The sequence below is a fragment of the Rhinopithecus roxellana genome, chromosome 13, assembly GCF_007565055.1.
Source record: "Rhinopithecus roxellana isolate Shanxi Qingling chromosome 13, ASM756505v1, whole genome shotgun sequence".
NCBI classification, from domain to species: domain Eukaryota; kingdom Metazoa; phylum Chordata; class Mammalia; order Primates; family Cercopithecidae; genus Rhinopithecus; species Rhinopithecus roxellana.
Genome location: NC_044561.1, coordinates 6,674,302 through 6,692,974, shown reverse-complemented (window position 1 = coordinate 6,692,974; position 18,673 = coordinate 6,674,302). Strand labels below are relative to the sequence as shown.

Here is an 18,673-nt window from a genome sequence, read left to right as displayed (position 1 = left end):
TAATTTTACAGTATTAAGAGATGTCAGGGGGAAAACCACCCTCCTTGCATTTGTGTTTTGTGAAAATCTCATACAAATTTCGCCATCATAGCTTAGCGATATTAACATACGTACAATAAAGCAACAATGCCGAATGATTGTGTGGCGAAGAATGCAGGTGTGCTCTGCCATTCATAATCAAAGGAAAAGGAAATATAAAAGAACTGTACAACCCGGGCTGGTTCCCTTTTCAAGTTCTTTCTTCTGTTTTTCCCCCAAGCACTGTTTAATCAGTAATCAACCAGTTAGCCATTTCCTTTTGTTGCTATCACAATAACTCCTTGCATTTCAAATGCCTTGCAATAGCAAAGAAGGAATAATCATGCAAAATAAAGGAATTCCATCTGAATGGTATTATTCTCGGCTTTATTAAATTTGCTCTTACAAATGTTTCTGAAGTCGCAGAGTTGGTTCTCCTCCAAGCAGCAAATTCCACATAAATAAGTGCCTGGGGATGGAGAATTTCAAGGAGGAGGGAATAAAAGATCTATGTCCAAGGTCTTGGACTTCCCATTTGTTTTCTCCCAAATTAACTCAGCCTGCCAGCTGCTTGAGCTAAGACTTGGCCTGCTTTTAACCTTATTAAAACCACGAAGCCAACACTGCCCCCCGATTTGGGTGTATGACTGCCAGGTTAGGGCAAAAGGGATACAGGGATGTGGAAGATCATCTTCCAACCCTCTCCCTTTATGGGCCAGGATCCTGGGAGTCAGTCAGTTAAGGGGCCTGCTTTATCGCTGTGTAGCCTGACCCCTGCCCGTCTACTTCGTGCCCTGGACCCGTGTCAGAGCAAATGCGTTGTGTGGTTAGTGCCGCCGGCAAACTGAAGGTGTGTGCGTTCTCCACTGTGTTTTCTGGGATCTTTGGGTCTAATAATGGAAACCCTTCTGATTTGCAGCTGAGGCGGCCGTGCTCCTGCTGCCCTGGTTGACAGCAGGGTGGACACTGAGCTTGTGCACCGACCTGCCCACCCCTCAAATGCCTTTAACATATTGGCACTCAAGACCTTACAGACATCTCACAGCCCCAAGATGGCCTGACAACGGGTTTACCCGGTCCCTTTGCCACCAGGGCCCAGACAGTGACAGGCTGCACCATTGTGATGTCCACCATGAGAGAGGAGGCTGCCCTAGAATTCATAACCCTGAAGAGGGTGTCCCCAGCAATGCCCAGCTTGGGTGGTGAGGGAGGGCACAGTGGCTATGAAGTGCCTGGAAAATAACGGGTATTGGCGCTGGTGGCAGTTGGGTTTGGTCCAGTGTAACTGGGGCATCTGTGTGTGTGGGGAGCATCTGTGCAGCAGGAGTATCCCCATACGATGGGTGCCTCTCTGTGTGCTGGGAGCATCTGTGCAATGGGATCATCTGTGCAGTGGGAGCCTCCCTATGTGATGGGAGCCTCTCAGTGTGTGGGGAGCATCTATGCAATGGGAGTATCTGTGCTGTGGGATCATCCCCATATGATGGGAGCTCGCTGTGCTGTGGGAGCATCTGTGCAGCAGGATCATCCCCGTATGATGGGAGCCTCACTGTGCTGTGGGAGCGTCTGTGCAGCAGGCTCGTCCCCGTATGATGGGAGCCTCACTGTGCTGTGGGAGCATCTGGGCAGTGGGAGCCTCCCCATATGGTGGGAGCCTTCCCTGTTAGGTGGTTGCAATGCTGCCTGTTTCCCATCAGGCCTACTGTCGTGTGGGGTGATTTGGGACACTGTTCCTGGAAGTGGGCTTGGCTCATCCACCTCATGACAGCTCTAGGAGCTTGCAACATTCTTCAGTAAACTCCTTCTCTGCATGATCATTGGCATCTGCCTCGGCTGCTTGCAAATAAGAGCCCGCCTGATCCCACATCCTCATATTTGATGCTCCCCTCACCTCTTCCCCCACCAAACACAGGCTGACATGAATCCCGATAGTGAGGAGAGAAATGTCAGCATGAGAAATTCCTCTTGCAGATGTCGTCGATGATAGCTTACATTTTTATAGCTTTTTACAGCCTGTGAGAGAAGTTCTGAGCTCTCTGCAAACACATCAGTCAATGAGGAGAAGGGTTCTTGGGGGTAAAACCATCCGTTTATTATTAAGCCATTATCACCTTCAAGTCAAAAACCATTAAGTACGCGTCTGCCTGATGCCTGTCATCTGCACCGAGCTCCTTTGTCAGAGATGTCTGGTGTCTGGAGTTTACAATCTAATAGCCCTGCTCTGCATGTGAGTCCACCTTGCACAGACAGGCAAAGAAACAGCACCGGTCACTGATTTCATAGCTATAGATCGGGAAACTGAGGACAAGGTGACCTGCCCAATGTCCCACAGTGCCCAACTTAGGATCAGACCCTGGAGGTCCTGGCTCTGCCCATGAGGGGTGTATAACATACCTAAATATATACAATGAAATATCCCATGCCAGCCTTCTCCCCACTCAAGGACTATGTGACTCTAGAGTACTGGGAAAAAAGAGTGTAGCGTCAAGTCAAACCTGGTTGTGCCGAGCAATAAGCATCTCCCAATCACAGGGGCCTCCACCATCGTAGCCATGCCGCACGTCTGCCTGCTGGAGCAGGCTTGCCTGGGACACTGCCAACCATTGTGGCAGAGGGAAGGACAGCCCTGGAGGGGTCTCTGTCTGGCAATGAAATGCTCCAGCTCTAAAGTGCCCTGCATCACTTCCACTTAGAACTCACTGGCCAGGGCTGGTCACATCGCCACCCCCAACTACACGGGGGCCAGGAAGAGCATCATGGTTCTTAGAAGCTCATCTCCAGTCTGTGCCAGTTGCATCCCTGAGGCTCCTGTGCCTCAGCGGCCTCCCTACTCCTCCCAGCATTTCTGAGGCTACCGCCTGCTTTACTGCTGGACAGCCCTGGAGTTGGGGACCATGGTCCCCTGATGGAGTGCTGTGTCCCTCCACTCCAGTCTCAGTAGAGAGACCAAGAAGATCAGTTCATGCTCCCAAGGAAAGCAGCCACAGGGGACTGCAAGGAAGGAAGGAGTCTTCCTCTCCCCTTTCCTTCCTTCTCTATCTTTCCTCCCTTCCTTTTCTTTTCCCCTTCCTCCCTCCTTTCCTCCCTCCTTTCCTTCCTTCTCTCCCTTTCCCTCCCTTCCTCCCTCCCTCCCTCCCTCCCTCCCTTATTAAAAACAATTAGCTAGGTGTGGTGGCACGTGTCTGCAGTCCCAACTACTCTGGAGGCTGAGGTGGGAGGATCACTTGAGTCTGGGAGGTTGAGGCTGTAGTGAGCCGTGACTGTGATTATGCCACTGCATTGTAGCCTGGGCAACAGAGAGAGACCCTGTCCCCACTGCAAAAAAAAAAAAAAAAAAAAAAAATTGACCTATAAATAAGACTTCTGAGTCGGCCGGGCAGGTGGCTTACGCCTGTAACCCCAGCACTTTGGGAGGCCCAGGCAGGTGGATCACGAGGTCAAGAGATTGAGACCATCCTGGCCAACATGGTGAAACCCTGTCTCTACTAAAAATACAAAAATTAGCTGGGTGTGGTGGTGGGCGCCTATAGTCCCAGCTACTTGGGAGGCTGAGGCAGGAGAATCGCTTGAACCTGGGAGGTGGAGGCTGCAGTGAGCTGAGATGGCGACTCTGCACTCCAGCCTGGGTGACAGAGCGAGACTCCATCTCAAAAAAAAAAAAAAAAAAAAAAAAGCTTCTGGGTCTATACCTAAAATAATTGGAAGCAGGATCTCAAAGAGATATTTGCACACTCGTGTTCATAGCAACATTCTTCACAACAGTCAAAAGGTGGAAGCTTCCTTCCCTCCCTTCCCTCCCTCCTTTGCTCCCCTCCCCTCCTTTCTTCTCTTCCCTTCCTTGGGTGTTTACTGTGGTAAAATACACACAATCAAGTGTGCAGTTCAGTCGTGTTAAGTAACATTCATGTTGCTTTGCAATCTCCAGAACTCTATTTATCTTGCAAAATTAAACTCGAATCCCATCAACGACTCCTTTAATCCCCCTCCAGGGCCTGCCGACCACCACTCTACTTTCTGTCCCTACGGATTTGCCTATTCTGAACATTTCGGAATGGAATCATCCAGGATGTGGTCTTTGCTGGCTGGCTTCTTTCACTTCACATCAGGTTTTTAAGTCTTATTCATGTTGTAGCATGTATCAGGACTTCATTATTATTATTATTTGGACTTCATTCTTTGAGGCTGAGGAATATTCGCTTGCATGGATGACCGCATTGCGTATCCATTCAGCTCACGATGGACACTTGGCTTTCCCCTTTTGGTGGTTGTGAAGAATGCTGCTACGAACACGGGTGTGCAAATATCTCTTTGAGATCCTGTTTCCAATTTTTTGGGTGTAGACCCAGAAGTCGTAATTATAGGCTTTTTTTTTTTTTTTTTTTTTTTTTTGCAGCCGGGACAAGGTCTCGCTCTGTTAGCCAGGCTGCAGTGCCGTGGTGTGGTCACAGTTCACCGCAGCCCACCCCATGTGTCCTCCCAGACTCATGTGATCCTCCCACATCGGCCTCCAGAGTACTGGGACTACAGGAACATGCCACCACACTTGGCTAATTTTAAAAATATTTTTTTATAGAGACAGAGTTTCACCCTCTTGCCCAGGCTGAATTCCAACTCCTGAGCTCAAGCAATCCACCCACCTTACCCTCTCAAAGTGCTAGGTCTACAGGTGTGAGCCACCGTGCCTGGCTGTAAGCTATTACTTTCGTGGTCAAATGGAAAATGACAAATGGGTCCACGCTTATTGTGGGCACTCCTTTAGCCTACATGCTTCCCAGTCCCCCTCTCTTCTTCCGGAGTCTTCCCTCCTCTGGGAGGGGCTCCGGCTTCGGCCTCTCCACCTTTGGGACTCCTCCTCTTCCTCTCCCCAGGGCCGGCACATCCAGAGAGCACGTTCGTCCCCTAGCTCGTGATTCCTGGGCCACAGCCCACCCAGCAGCACCTTCCTGAAACAGAGCTAGTCCTTCTAGAGATGAACACCACGGGGTGCAAAGTGGGTGCTTGAGAGGGCACACGGGGTGGGCATCAGCACTCCAATGGACCCGCCTCTGAGACCTCCTGCCAGGGCTTAGCTGCTGTGTGGTGTATACTTGCACACACACACACGCGCACACACATACACACCCACCCACTCGCACACACACACACATACACACCTGCCCACTCGCGCGCACACACACCCAAACACTTGTGCGTGCGTGCACACACACACCCCTACCCAAACACTTGCACGCACGCACACACCCACTCGTGCACACACACACCCACCCACTCGTGCACACACACACCCTACCCAAACACTTGCACACACACACACACATACACACATACACACGGACACCCAAGCAAATCTGAGCTCTCAGCAGGGGTGCAGTCAGGGTCACCAGGAAGCCTATCGTGACCCACCCTGGGTTTTCCTAAGTGCCACCTCCCCCCCAGACCCTGTCACAGTGCGGATGAGGCTCCCATGTCCCGGCAAGCCCAGGGACCCCAAGGCGGGGCTGAAATGAAGATTCAGGGTCAGCAGATGGGACCAGGGCTTGAGATTGTGCATTTGAGAGGTCAGGGGTAGAGCGTTCACGAGAATCCTGCGCAAAACTTACAACAAACACACAAAAGACGAAAACGATAAAGCAGTTTCTAGAACCCCAGCCCTGGAGATGCAGAGGAATCCACCCCACTGGGGACATCCCTGGAGATGCCCATGGTAGACCAACCACTAATTAGCCAGCGATTTCACTCTTTTAACAAACCTTAGGGTGTGGGAGACAGAACAGCAAATATAAGAAGCCGTCTGCTCATTTCTGTTGTCAACATAATTTCACCAAGCCCTGACTCTGTGACAAGGTGCAGCTCTCCAGGAGGATGCCTTGAAGACCAAACAGGATGGAGCGCACGATTCCCCATGCCTCTTCCCTGAGTCACTGTATTCCTTAAAAGATAAACAGGGGCAGGGTGCAGTGGTTCATGTTTGTAATTCCAGCACTTTGGGAGGCTGAAGTGGGTGGATCACCTGAGGTCAGGAGTTCAACATGGTCAACATGGTGAAACCCTGTCTCTACTAAAATTACAAAAATTAGCTGGGTGTGGTGATGCATGCCTGTAGTCCCAGGTACTCGGGAGGCTGAGGCAGGAGAACCGCTTGAACCTAGGAGGCAGAGGTTGCAGTGAGATGAGATTGCGCCACTGCACTCCAGCCTGGGCGACACAGCAAGACTCTGTTGGGATTACAGGTGACCAATTTCTAAGATGTCTGAATGCAAATCACCTCTGACATCTTTGGGAACAAGGCTGGGACACATACACACACCCTCTTGGTGGGCTGCTGCTTTACAGGGGTGGGAGTGCAGCCTCCTCACCTCCTTGGCGTCCCCACTCAGCCCCCTGGGCTGCAGCCCCCTAATCTACGGTTAGGGATGCTGCCGGCTGCTGCCCAGGGGCCTCCTCTCCTGCCCCGGGGAGGGAGGACAGAGAGCTCAGGGATCGCCTTGCCATGGGCCCAAGTACCAGCCAGCAGGGGCCACCAGTGCCTGGGCCACCTAGGCCCTGTAGTGTCCAGGATGCTTGACCCCCCACGATGAAGCCCCCAACACTCGGGGGCAGAACAGAGGGTCTAGTACCCTGGTGAGGACAGAGCCCAGACAGCAACTCCCTGCCATAGCTTCTGGTCATTGGTCCTCCTGCCTTGAGGTGACTGCTGGCAACGCTGCTGCTAATGGTCACTCACTACTCCCCACGCCAGGCCACCGCTGGCTCCATGATGGAGCTGGGAGCCAGAGCTTGGTTCAGGGATCTTGGCCTCGTCAGCCTGGCCTAGTGGTTCTCAGACCAGGTTCTGGTTTCCTGTTCAATGACCACCTACCCCCAGGCCTGGGACCTGAGGCCGCTCTTGCTCCTCTCCTTGCCCAGCTGAGCCCTGCCTGGGGCTATTACCCATTCCAAGCAGCTTCACAGAGCTCCACAGGGTTGGCATGCACCCATATCACAGATGACAAAACTGAGGTTCAGCAGAGTCAGAAAGCTGGAGCTCCCCCCGCCCCCACCCCTACACCCTCCTATCCTGAGCTGAAGCAGGGGTGCCAGGTCTGCTTCTCCCACCAGAGAGGGAAACTCCTCCATCCCGAAGGCTCTGCCAGCAGACAGCCTGGGCCAGCTCTGGCCACGACTCAGAGGTTAGGTGATGTCCTCCTCCTGCTCATGCCCGGCTCATGCCCACCCAGTTCCCCTGCCCTGGGCCTGTCCTCCTTTTGCTCAGCACTCCTTCCCCACCTCGAGAAAAGCAACGCCACAAGAGGCGAGCGCATGGAAGGCTGCTGGGGTGGCAGATCAGTAGGTGAACGCAGTGTGGAAAGATGCCCGCCATCAGAGACCCCCACACCCCTCCCCATGGAGGCCACGCTGACCCAATGCTTAAAAAGGGCGGGGTTGGCCAGGCAAGCCTACCCCAGGCTCAGCTCCTGCCCTGAAAGGGGTGCCCGTGGTGCTGGGCTGGCCTCTGGCTCTCAGTAACATTTGGGCCTCACTGAGGGGGGTAGGGAGCAGGCCCTGCCTGCTGCAGCTGAGCGGGGAATCCTGGGGACTTGGGAAAACCTGTCTGGGGGTAGTGAGGCTGCAGGGGAGGTCAGAGCAGGTGCTGGCTTGTCCTTCCCAGGCCAAGTGGCCTTCAACAGGTCATCACCACCCCGCAGGACCCCTGGGCGCTTCTGTAGCACGGGAGGAGCCGGCAGATCCCGCCCCCACCCCTCCTTCCCTCCCTCCCTCAAAGGCTTCAGTGATTCCTTCCCTGCTAAGGCCGGGGCAAAGTCAGGGCCAGACTCCTGTGTGGCAGGGCCAGCCCCACTCCCTAGTATCCCAGCCTTTCCGTCCACAATCTCCCGATCCTCCCATCAGGGACAGGGATGGTGGAGCAGTAGGGAGGCCTGGACAACAGGCACAGGCCGGCCCCCTCCATGCAGACCCTGGGAACCTGTGCTCCCTAGAAAGTAGCAAAGGCCTGAGGGTGAGCACCCCGAAGGGCCGTCCCCAGGGAAGGCACCACAGACATGAGCTGGGTGGACAGATTTTATTCCACTCCTTTCCATCCCCATGGCCACCCCAGGCAGGAAGAGACAGGTGTGCTGGAGTCTGGTCACTCTGGGGCCTGGCGTGGGCAGATCCCACCGGATTCACATTCTCTGCGGGCAGGTGTGGACACCAGAGGGCTGGGGCAGGAGGAGCGTGGGAACGAGCAGCCGACCCCTGTCCCTGACCCAGGCCCCCAGGTAATGCTGACTCAGATGCCTGAAACAGACCTGAGCCGGGTCAGGGAGGCTGATGGTATTTCCAACCAAGACAGAAATACAAAGCGACCAAGGCCAGTGAGGAGGCCAACAGGGCTGGCGGGACGGCACAGAGTAAAAAAGTCTCACACATACACACACCCCCACACACGCCACATGGACACCTCCGCACATGGGGACGTGTCAGTAAAAACTCAAGGCCAGCTGCGAGGCCTCACACGACACTCTGCCGGCCACCAGAGCCCTCCAAGTTGGACATGCCAGAGCCCCGGCCCCGGCCAAAGTCAATGAAAATCCCTTCAGAATCCGAGTCCACGGACTCCAGGATCTGGTCCACCAGGTTCTCCGGACTGGCGCGGGGCAAGGAGCTGCGAGTGGGATCCAAGCCCTGCTCAGGGGGCTGGGTCGTGGGGTACAGTCTGCTGGGGCAGGGCCCTGAGTGGGGTGCTGGGGAGGACCTGAAGGCCCCGGCAGAGCCCTGGCCAGGCGGGTCGGAGAAGCCCTGGGGCTCGGGGCAGGACGTCATCTCCGACACGGAGTGCCTGCGGATGCTGGGGCCGCCGGCCGCCGCGCCCTCTGCCTCGTGCTCCTGCACGGGGTTCAGCAGCGGCGTGTTGTAGCTCTTGGAGCGCACCACCGGGTTCTTGGCCAGCACGTCCCCTGAACGGGAGCGGCGGAGGAGGCGCTTTTCTGGGGAGAGACATGGGCACTGTCACACCAGAGGCTACCTGTGTCCCCGCCTGCTTCGGCACCTGCTGCTCGCTGCACACTGGGTCCTCGTGCAGGGGCAGCTACGGGGAAGGCCCAGCCCACGCTGATCCCAGGCCCAGCCCAGCAGGTCCTGCCACCACAAGCCCTGACACTAGCTCAGGTTCTGGTCTCTCTTCTCCAACCTAGGCCCAGCCTGGACACACAGGACCTCAAGTCAAATGCCTAGGTTTGAACCTGCACCCTGCCAGCGACCTGTGTTTGACCCTAAGTAAGTTACCTAACCCCCGTGCCTCAGTTTCTCCACTTGTGGAAGTGTATGGACTTCGGCACCTGCTGGACGTCTGCACTTTCCTAAGCAGGTGCAGCCCCCGCCCCACTGGAGCTGGTGTCCAAGGAGATGAAGCGGGGGGCGGCAAGAAGTCCACACAGGCGAGCCATGGGGCCAGGTTGTGGGGCTACGATGGGGGCAGATGGGGACAGGCTCTCCATGTAAGGTCAAGGCGGGGATTCCATCCTGGGGATGCGGGGAGCCTGTGGTCAGGCAGTTGTAAATATGCCTCACTGCACGCTGCGTGGAGTAATAGACTGTGGGGGCTGAGGGCAGACATGGGGACTCAGGGAGGAGGCCCCTTGGGTCATCTGGGCGGGAGGCAGTGGCACTGGTGGCTGAGGCTGGTGACGGGGCAGGGTTCAGGCTCCCATTTGAGACCCTGCAGTCCAAAGAGTGGCCACCAGGTGGCAGACGACACACGAGCGGCTCAGGGGCCTTTCCCGGACCAGGGGAAGAAGGTCCCATCAGGCAGGGGCTGAGGTCCTGCCACCCAGGGCTACGCCTGAGTGGCTCAAAGTTCTCCAGCGGCCAGGGCACCACCTGAGCTGAGACACACCAGCAGTTGGGGATGGGGAGCCCCTCTGGATGAGGAGGGCATAGCCTCAAGTGGGCCTTGCCCCAGCTCTGTTCCCTCTGCCTGGGATGCTCCCAGCCTCCAGCTAATGGTGGGACACGGAGGGGACTCACTGGTCAGCCTCCCCCGCTAGAGGGGAGGGGCGTGGCCTCGGGCTGGTGCACAGCAGGTACTCAAAGGACATTGCTACAGGATCGCAGAGGCTCTCCATCAAGGGAGCAACGTGGCCAGCTGTGCTGGATGCACCAGGTAGCCCCGGGATGCCGCCCACAGGGCTCAGCCCGCCCACCCCCAGGCCGCATCCCTCCCAGCCTCGGTTCTCCAACTGAGCCAGGAGTCCTCAGACTTCGGCAAGTGCATGTTCTGAGCACTCCGCCTGACCCATTTCTGACTTGCAAGACTGCCCATGAATGTGGACTCTTGGGGAACGCAGAGCCCTGGTGGGGCTCTCCAAGGTGTCGCCACATTACTGCTCACGGTATTCGTCCACCGTCATGGATCCCCAGGTCCAGGCCAGCACACGGCAGGCTGGGGACTGCTGCCCGGCTGAGAACCAGTCTGAAGTCAGATCCTGGTTCCGTCGTGGGGCCTCGGCTTGCCCATCTGTTCACAATGGACAGGGCCCGTGGTCACCCCTGCCCCAGCCCAAGGCCCAGGCAGACCCCTACCCAGGATGCAGGAATGGGTGAAGGGCCCCTCGCTGGAGTGGAGGCCGTAGGTGCCCAGGTATGGCGACACCACCTTCTGGACCAGCGTCTCCAGGCGCAGGTAGTCCTCGGTCACGCCCCTGGACTCATGTACCCCCTGCAGGAGAGTGGGGCGGGGGGTAAGGGGGGGGTCAAGCACCTGAGCTTGGTGGTCCCAGGCTCTCAACCCTATGTCCCACCCACCAGAGAGCCTGTCCTCTGCCTCCCGCCTCCCATTCCCATGGGCTCTCTGTCCCCATGGCAGGGCCCACAGTTGTCTCCCAGCCCCTCTCAGAGCATGTGGCCTGAGTCACTCTGCAGCTCACAGAAGTGTCATGATCTGGGAGACCATGGTGTGCCCTGGAAAAAGGCCGTGGCCAGATGAGATGGGCGTTCTGCACCTTCCACCCCTCGGAGGGGCCCCGTACTCAAAAGTCCTAGAGGCTTTGGACAGTCTCTCCAGAGACACTGGCTGACCCCACCCAGGGAGGGCCAAGATGCTCACCTGGGGCTCCCTGCCTCATGAGGCCAGGTGCAGACCCCATCCATCAGACATCTCCTCACAAGCCCCTCTCTTCTTCCCATCCCTGGCTCAGGCCACCTCCCCTCATCCGGAGCTCTGAAGAGCTCACCGCTACCTCCAGGTGTTTTTGAGCCACCGCCCGGGAGATGAGGCTACTCACCCAGCTGTGCGCTGAGCGGGGACAAAAGCTCTGTGACCCCAGCACCCCGCACAGAGGGCTGGGAGAAAGCCAACATATAACGAGTGCTTGCACTCATTAAATGAGTGAATGAAGGAATGAGTGAATGCATGAATAATGGAAGACAGCAGGCCTCAAGGGGCTGTCAGGTGGTTCAGCACAAGATACACGGGGTAGAATTCTTTTTCTTGAGACAGAGTCTTGCTGTGTTGCCAAATTGGAGTGTAGTCGTGCGATCTCACTACAACCTCCGCCTCCCAGGTTCAAACAATTCTCCTGCCTCAGCCTCCCGAGTAGCTGGGATTACAGGCATACACCACCACGCCCAGCTAATTTTTGTATTTTTAGTAGAGATGGGGTTTCGCCATGTTGGCCAGGACGATCTTTATCTCCTGACCTTGTGATCTGCCCGTCTTGGCCTCCCAAAGTGCTGGGAGTGTCCCCATAGACCCTAATTTTAAAAGATCTTCACAGGAATTCAGAACGATAAGGAGGGCTTTGCACCTGCGAGAGCTGGGGTGCGGCTGCGCTCCTGCCCTTGTTAGCTCCCAGCAAGCAGGACTTGAGTCCCCTACCTGTAAAATGGGGTGGCCAGCAGTGCCTGCTCGGTCCTGCAACAGCGCTATGAGCCGGCCAATTGTGAAGTGTGGTGCCTGGGAAGGGCAGTGTACGGAAACCCCCGGCTTGCGGTGGATGCCACTGGGGGCCCCACTCCTTTCTGGGGCAGGCACCCTCTCCCCACCTGCTGTGAGGGGGGCTAACTGCTCTCAGAATGTCTTCCCCAGAGCTGACCCGCTGACAAAAGCCCTCTGGACAGAAATGACTGGGCCACTGTGCATGCGTGTGCATGCGCGCATGTGCGTAGTAAGTGCACGTGCATGTGTAGTATGTGTGCAAGCAGGCATGTGTATAGTATGTGCATGTGCATGTGTGTGTTGGGGGTGGTTACAACCCCAGGCTGGCCGACGCAGGGTATAAAGGCCCAGCCTTGTGCCTAGGAGGAACAGGTCTGCGGCTTGAGCTCTCCTGAACCCATAGCTCCAACCGGCTGCTCCCTGGCCCCAGGTCCTGACAGGCTTCTCCTCTGATCGGGCCCTTCCTTAAATCTCATGCCCCTAAATCCTCGTCTCATGCTCTGCCCGTGGGCATCTGAGCCCAATTACTGCCCCACAGTCCCCATGCCTGACCCTGTGCCCACCTGCAGCACCAGCAGCATCTGCACGATGGCAGGGGGCACGCGGGCATGGGCTCGGGCCAGCGCATCCTCTAGCTTCACACTGAGGGTGATGGCGTTCCGGAAGTGCAGCAGGGCCAGCTGGCGCACCGACGGCTCCTTGCCCTGTGGAGGGAAGGCACCCCACCCCACCGGCTGGGGTCACAGGCGTCCTCATCTCCCGTCTCCCGGCCCTGGGACCCCAAAGGGGGAAGAGACCTGCTGACCCTCAGGCCCCTCCACCCGTTCTTCTCAGATGACCCTGTCCCAAAGAGAGAGGGCCCCTTCGGTTTCCTCTGGCAGTAAAAGGGTTACTGTCACAGAGCCCCCTACTCTGTGCCTCGCTGCTGCTGCTGGGGGACTCACGGGGAGGGAGGTGTCCATATCTGCAGCTTGAAGGGGTGGAAACAGGCTCTGAGCAACTCAGGAAGCCCAAGGAGAGCAGCACAGAGCAGAGCAGGTGTGTGCGTCCCCCAGCCCGGCAGCCCCCCTCTGTAGAGTGAGGCCAGGGTGGGCACAGCAAGGGCACTGGGCTTCCCTCCCCGGGGCTGGGCCGCCCACCTGCACCGGGTAGAAGATGGCCTGCAGCATGGGCAGCACGTCACTGAAGAAGAAGTCCCAGGTCTCTGCCAGCGAGTCCAGCAGCTTCTGTCCTGTGGGCAGGGGGGCCGTCACCACTGGGACTGACTGGCTCTGGCAGATGCCTCCACTCACCCAGGATGGGTCATCGGAGGATGCGGGAGTGGAGGGCCTGGGCTCAGGCCCCTGGAGGCACCTGCCCAAGGTCGACGTCCAGCTCCACAGCTCAGCTGTTCTGCGGCCCTGGGCCCACTGCTTAACCTCTGTCTTCCATTTATAAAATAGGGCTAAGAGATCAGCCTCCCAGAGCCGAGGGCACGAAATGAGAACAGGGAACTTGGCTCAGGGTCTGCTCCTGGCAGATGACAGCTACCAATTCCCAGGCCCTTGTCACATACCAGATCCACACAAGTGAGAGCCACAGAGGTATACATCTGGCACAGGTGAGACCCCCTACACGTATGCCTGACACAGGTGAGACCCACACACGTACACCCGGCACAGGTGAGAACCGCATAGGGGAGATCTGCACAGGTAAGACTCACACAGGTACACCCGGCACAGGTGAGAACCGCATAGGGGAGACCTGCACAGGTAAGACTCACACAGGTACACCCGGCACAGGTGAGACCCACACAGGTGAGACCCACACAGGCGTGATTGGCACAGCAGTTTCAGCTCACATCCTAGTCTCATCAGATCCTCCTAACAACCCAGTTAAACAGTTGATTTCACCTACCCACCGACCTCCTCCCTCCTTCCCCACACTGCCTGCCCCTCCAACAAACATTTACAGAACACCTACTCCGTGCTAGCCCTGATACTGGGCACTGGGGACCCAGCTGAGCCCCAAACAGCCACCGATCCATCACATGGCAGGGAAGTGGGACACTGAGCAGGATCATTTAAGGGCAGTGGCTAGCGGTGACTGACCCCCATCAAGCAGACAGATGCTGAGCCTCCGAGGAAAGGGTGCACCACAGTCAGTCGCCCGGAGGACCCAGGGCCAGGCCAGCTCAGGATGCCTGTGGTCAGGTCTGGGGAGCCACGGAGACCACTTCCAATAGCAGCACCAAGTCAGAGGGAGGAGAGGGTGCAGAGGGTCAGGCAGGGAGGACTTCCTGAGGAGGGGCGATCCAAGCTGGGCTTGCCAGACTTAGTGGTATGGGGACACATCTTGACAGGTGAGCCTCTGAAGCAGATACATAGGTAGCAGACATCGGGACCAGCACTGCAGGATTTCTGCTGGCCCTGGGAGGAACAGTGCCATCCACTGGGTGAGTGACCCCTGTGGGATGGGGACAGCCGCCCAAGCTGGCTCTGAGCTCCGGTGGGAAGGGTAACGTGTGGAACCCTCGACCTTTCTGCCTGGACTGAGCAGCGCTGGGATGAGGGCTGCTGGGTCCAAGGATGCACAGTCCAAGGGCGTGTCCCCAAGGCCTCTGCTGTCCCCCGGAAGCCAGATGAGCAACTGGCGGAAGAGATCTTGGTGTGGGCGCCTCTTAGTGAAGAGGAAAGCGTCGCCGGCTGTCTCTCAGGCTGCACCCCTGGCCAGAACTGCTTTGAGGTTTCCATGGGAACGTGGAGGCTGAACAGGGACCTTTGCCTCTTTTCCTCACTCTCTGGGCCCTGCCCCCACTCCTGGAAGCCCCCAGGTTCATGTAGGTTCGAGGGCACTAGGAGTGGGACCCAGCCAGGAGCAGCCCCGGGGCTGGGGGCGAGCTGTACTGGTCCCCATCTTCGGCTCCCGGCCCGGTGGCCAGCCCTCTGCCCTCCTGGGTAGCCCACGCCTGGCTCCGAGGGCGACGGGGGCCAGCAGGAATGCCCCGGACGGGCGGATGCTCACCGCCCCGCCAAACCGTGCCCGCACACAAAGTCCCTTCAGTTCCCCTCCGCCGCGGCAGGAAGAAAGGCGGCTCAGTTCCCAGGCCAGCCGGGGGGTGGCTCTGGGCACCGGCCAGGCCCGCGTTCTGCTGAGCGCAGGCTGTTCTCCAGCCCACGGGGCGGAAATGCTGCGGAAAGCAGATGTTGTAAAACAGAATCCAGGCCCCAGCTGGAGCCACACGGTAACAAGAGGCCAGGAAGGGCAGCCTCGTGGCTGGTGGGGCTCTCTGCTGGGGACAGTCCTGTGGGGCCCCTCTGTGGGGCAGTAGGGTTAGTCAGAGCACGGGGCAACCCCAGGAAGTTCCAGGCGGACTCAGTGGCATCCTCTATGAAAGGGGTGTGATAACACGTCCCCACGTGGGCAGGTGGAAAGCAGAGATTAAACAGCACTGGGCGTTTGCTGTTGGCAGGATGGGGCTAGGGTGCGTGCGCGCCGTGCCTTGACTCCAGCCCAGCAGTAGCAGGGGCTGATGCAGGCGAGCGGCCCCGCAATAGCTCCAAGCTGGCTCCCACCCTGCGGTTCTCACTGTGGGCGCAGGCCGGGGTCCGTCTTTCCTTTCTTTATCTGAGTGCTGAGGGCCTTGTGCAGGCCCTGGAAATGAACAACCCTGTCTCAGTCCCTGTCAGGAGACCCAGGAGCAGGAAGGAGCACAGGGCAGTGTGAAAAACCACCCGCTGGGTGGACCAGGTCAAGGGTGTCTGGCGCAGGAACGGCCGAGGCACAGGCATGGAGGCAAGTGTGTAAAGCAGCACAGCTGGGTAACGTGACCCACACTGGGTTTGGATTCCCTGGTGGACGAGTGACGGCAGATCCCAGGGCCCGGCAGAGGACCAGGAGCTCCTGCCCAGAGGTCCCAAGTTTCAGGTTGCCAAGGAGTTGCCCAGCTGCTGCTGGAGCCGATTCCCTTAAGCCGCACAGACGTCATTGAACAACAACCCCGGCCGCGGTCCAGCCTTCCTCCCCTTCCTAGGGAGGGAGCCCTCCACCTCAAGGCCGCTCCTCCAGGCTCTCTGCTTCCAGGACCCACTCTGCCCAGGGGCTTAAGTCCAAGGCCTCCCTGGGGCAGAGAAAGGGCAGGGGGCAAGGTCCTGGGGCTGCCCCACGGGGGGCCATCACCACCCTTCGGCAGTTGCAGGCTCTGTAGGAACAGCTGCAAGGAGCAGGCTCAAGGTGAACGGCTCCCACTGGAACTCAAGCAGGGGTGGGGGGCAGGAAGGGGGAGGCCCCTGAGGCCACCCATCAGGGTGTGGACTTGGCTATGCCCCCATTGCATGGGGCCGAAAAGGACCAGACATTCCCCTGAACAGACCACACTTTGAGGCCCTACTCAAGGGCCACTGCCTCCATGCAGCCCTCTCTGACTGTCAAGGTAGAATGAACCCTTTCTTCTCCAGGACACTCCTTCACATTGACATTCCTCACACTGGACCGTCACCCTCTGTCCGTGTCTGTGTCCCCAATTGGGTTGTGAGTCCCTGCAGGGCAGGGCCAGGGTCTCCTCCATCTCTGGGTCCCCAGAGCTCACCTGGGCCTGACATGGAGAGAACACTCAAGTGGACAGAGACTGTTCAACCCCACATTGCTAAGACAGGGGTGCTAAAGCCGGAGAGGAAATCGTGTGTCTGCAGCTACGTGGGAACTGGAGGCCAGGGCCTTGGACTCCCAGCTTAGAGCCCAGTGCCTGTCCCTGAGGCCTGGGGACACCAGGCAGGGTTGGCGAGGTGGAAGAGGATGCTGGGCCCCTAGGTGGGGCCTCTCAGGGCTGCCCTCTGCCCCTTCTGCTGGGCAGGCACCACTGCTGGGAGGCTGCTCCGGACAGAGCTCCACTCAAGCCACACAAAACTCCCTTCTCCAAGAGCCCCAGCTCCCCTGGGCCAGACCTGGGGGGAGGCACAGGCACCACTGGAATGTGCCACATCAGGCAAGGGGCGTGGGCGGGCATCTTCCTCAGGTGCCAAATGCTCACAGCTCTGTTCTGCCAGCCTAGATGCTGCCTCCTCCAGGAAGCCTTCCCAGAACCCCCGTGTCTCCCCCATGGTCTGATGGTTCTCATAGCCTCTCTTCGTGTTCCTGTCTTGGCTGGCCCCACCCAACATGTGCACTGGAGGTGAGGAAGGACCATGACACGCAGCTCCAAGGTCCCCTGAACATGCCAGGCCTCTGGGCCTGTGTCCTCCTCTGTGGACTGGGTTAATACCTCTTTTTCCCAGGGTCGGAGGGAGGCCTGGAGGAGGAGGCTGGGGCAGTGGAGTGAAGAGTATGGGTTTGGGAGCCGGTAGCCTGCTTGGCACCCTGGCTCTGCCACGGAGCAGCTGTGTGGCCTGGGAGGGACACTGTGCCTCACTTTCCCATGTCCAGTGCTAACACTGGTGGCTTCTTCACAGGGTTGTGGAAATCAAATGAGTTAGTAGATGTGAAACACTCGGGACAGTCTAGCAAGGAGGGACGCACACGCCTGGTGCCCGGTGCACAGGTGCTCAACACACAGGTACAGCACAGGCCCGATCCCTGCACAGGATCGGGTGCTCAGCACAGCCTGAGCAAAGCAGCATCCGTGGGAACTGAGTGGCCCCCCCTCAGCTGACTCCGCTCCCAGGGCAGCTCGCTCCTGCAAGGTTGCACACACTTCTGCTGCTGCCCGAGGCGCTCGGCCACAGGGAGCCCATCCTGCACAGTGAAGCCAGCGGGGACCTCGCCCTTTGCCATGAGAAGGGCAAAGGGTGTGTGCCCTAAAGTCAGGCAGACCTGGGTTTGAGGCCCGCCTCCACCCCGATGTGCACGGTAGCTGTGGGCAAATCACCTCTCATCACTGTGCTCTCCCACTCAGGAACAAGAACCTGAAGGTCCCCGTGGGTGGCTGGGAGCCTCGACAGAGAAAACTCAGCTGAGCCCCGGACCCTGTTCCCTCCTCTGTGAGTATCGGCGACCTCAGCCCTAACCTACTTCTCCTCTGACAGCAAAGACCGGGACAGGGCTTCTTCCAGGCTGCGGGAACAGAACTCACTAGGCCCGGAAAGCCCCGTGGGCAGGGAGGAGAAGCAGGGAGGGGAAGCAGGGCTTTTCCCGACGTCTCGTAGCCCTCCTCGGCTAAAGCAAGTTCGCGGGGGGCAGACCCTCTCCCAGGGTCCCCTCTGGGTAGGGATCTCGGCCCTGCTGCCCCAAGGCTGTATGTGGTCCTTCTAAGTCCTCCAGACCAGAGAGCCACACCTCGCACCGAGAGGCCCCAGCGTGAGGCCCAGCAGCCAGCCAGCACCCAGCACGGTCCAGAGTGGCCGCCACGGGGCCCACACTCACCCTCGTAGAAGCGGATCTTGTCCCGAAGGATCACCATGCCTTTTGTCAGCAGCTGGTTCTGAAGGTAAACACAGAGGGGGTGTCATTGCCCTTGTGGATGCCTTGGGGTGTCCTGGCCAGCAGGGCCTCCGAGAGTCCATCCACCAGTGAGCAGCCGAGGCTTAAAGGGGGAGGAGACTCACCAAGGCCCCACAGTCCACCTGCTGCAGGGCCTGAGCATTGGTTCTCTCAGGGGGCAACTGACCCAACCCTGGGTTGTCACGAGACAGGAGGTGGTCACACGGACAACCCGAGAGATGGACAGGGCCTACAGCCCCTTGCACTGGGCTCAGCTGGGCAGGCAGAAGCCTGGCATGTCCCACAGTGAAGAAAGGACTTTGCAAGGACTTTGCAGCAAGAGGGGGC

The 18,673-nt window shown here is 58.1% G+C and overlaps 1 protein-coding gene across 6 annotated transcripts in view; it reads right to left on the bottom strand.

The window, feature by feature from the left end:
- Positions 1 to 8,064: 8,064 nt before the first annotated feature.
- Positions 8,065 to 18,673, bottom strand: part of PRR5 (proline rich 5) — a 70,586-nt gene continuing 59,977 nt past the window's right edge. For 5 of the 6 annotated variants that reach the window (XM_010368824.2, XM_010368752.1, XM_030914593.1 and 2 more), the window contains 5 exons: positions 18,269 to 18,326; positions 13,072 to 13,163; positions 12,496 to 12,636; positions 10,579 to 10,714; positions 8,066 to 8,984 (listed from right to left, as the gene is read on the bottom strand). In XM_010368824.2, coding sequence (XP_010367126.1) covers positions 8,509 to 8,984; positions 10,579 to 10,714; positions 12,496 to 12,636; positions 13,072 to 13,163; positions 18,269 to 18,326 — 903 coding nt within the window. In that variant the 3' untranslated portion in view covers positions 8,066 to 8,508. Of the gene's footprint in view, positions 8,985 to 10,578; positions 10,715 to 12,495; positions 12,637 to 13,071; positions 13,164 to 18,268; positions 18,327 to 18,673 lie in introns of all 6 variants that reach the window. The other variant, XM_010368684.2, reaches the window with a different exon arrangement.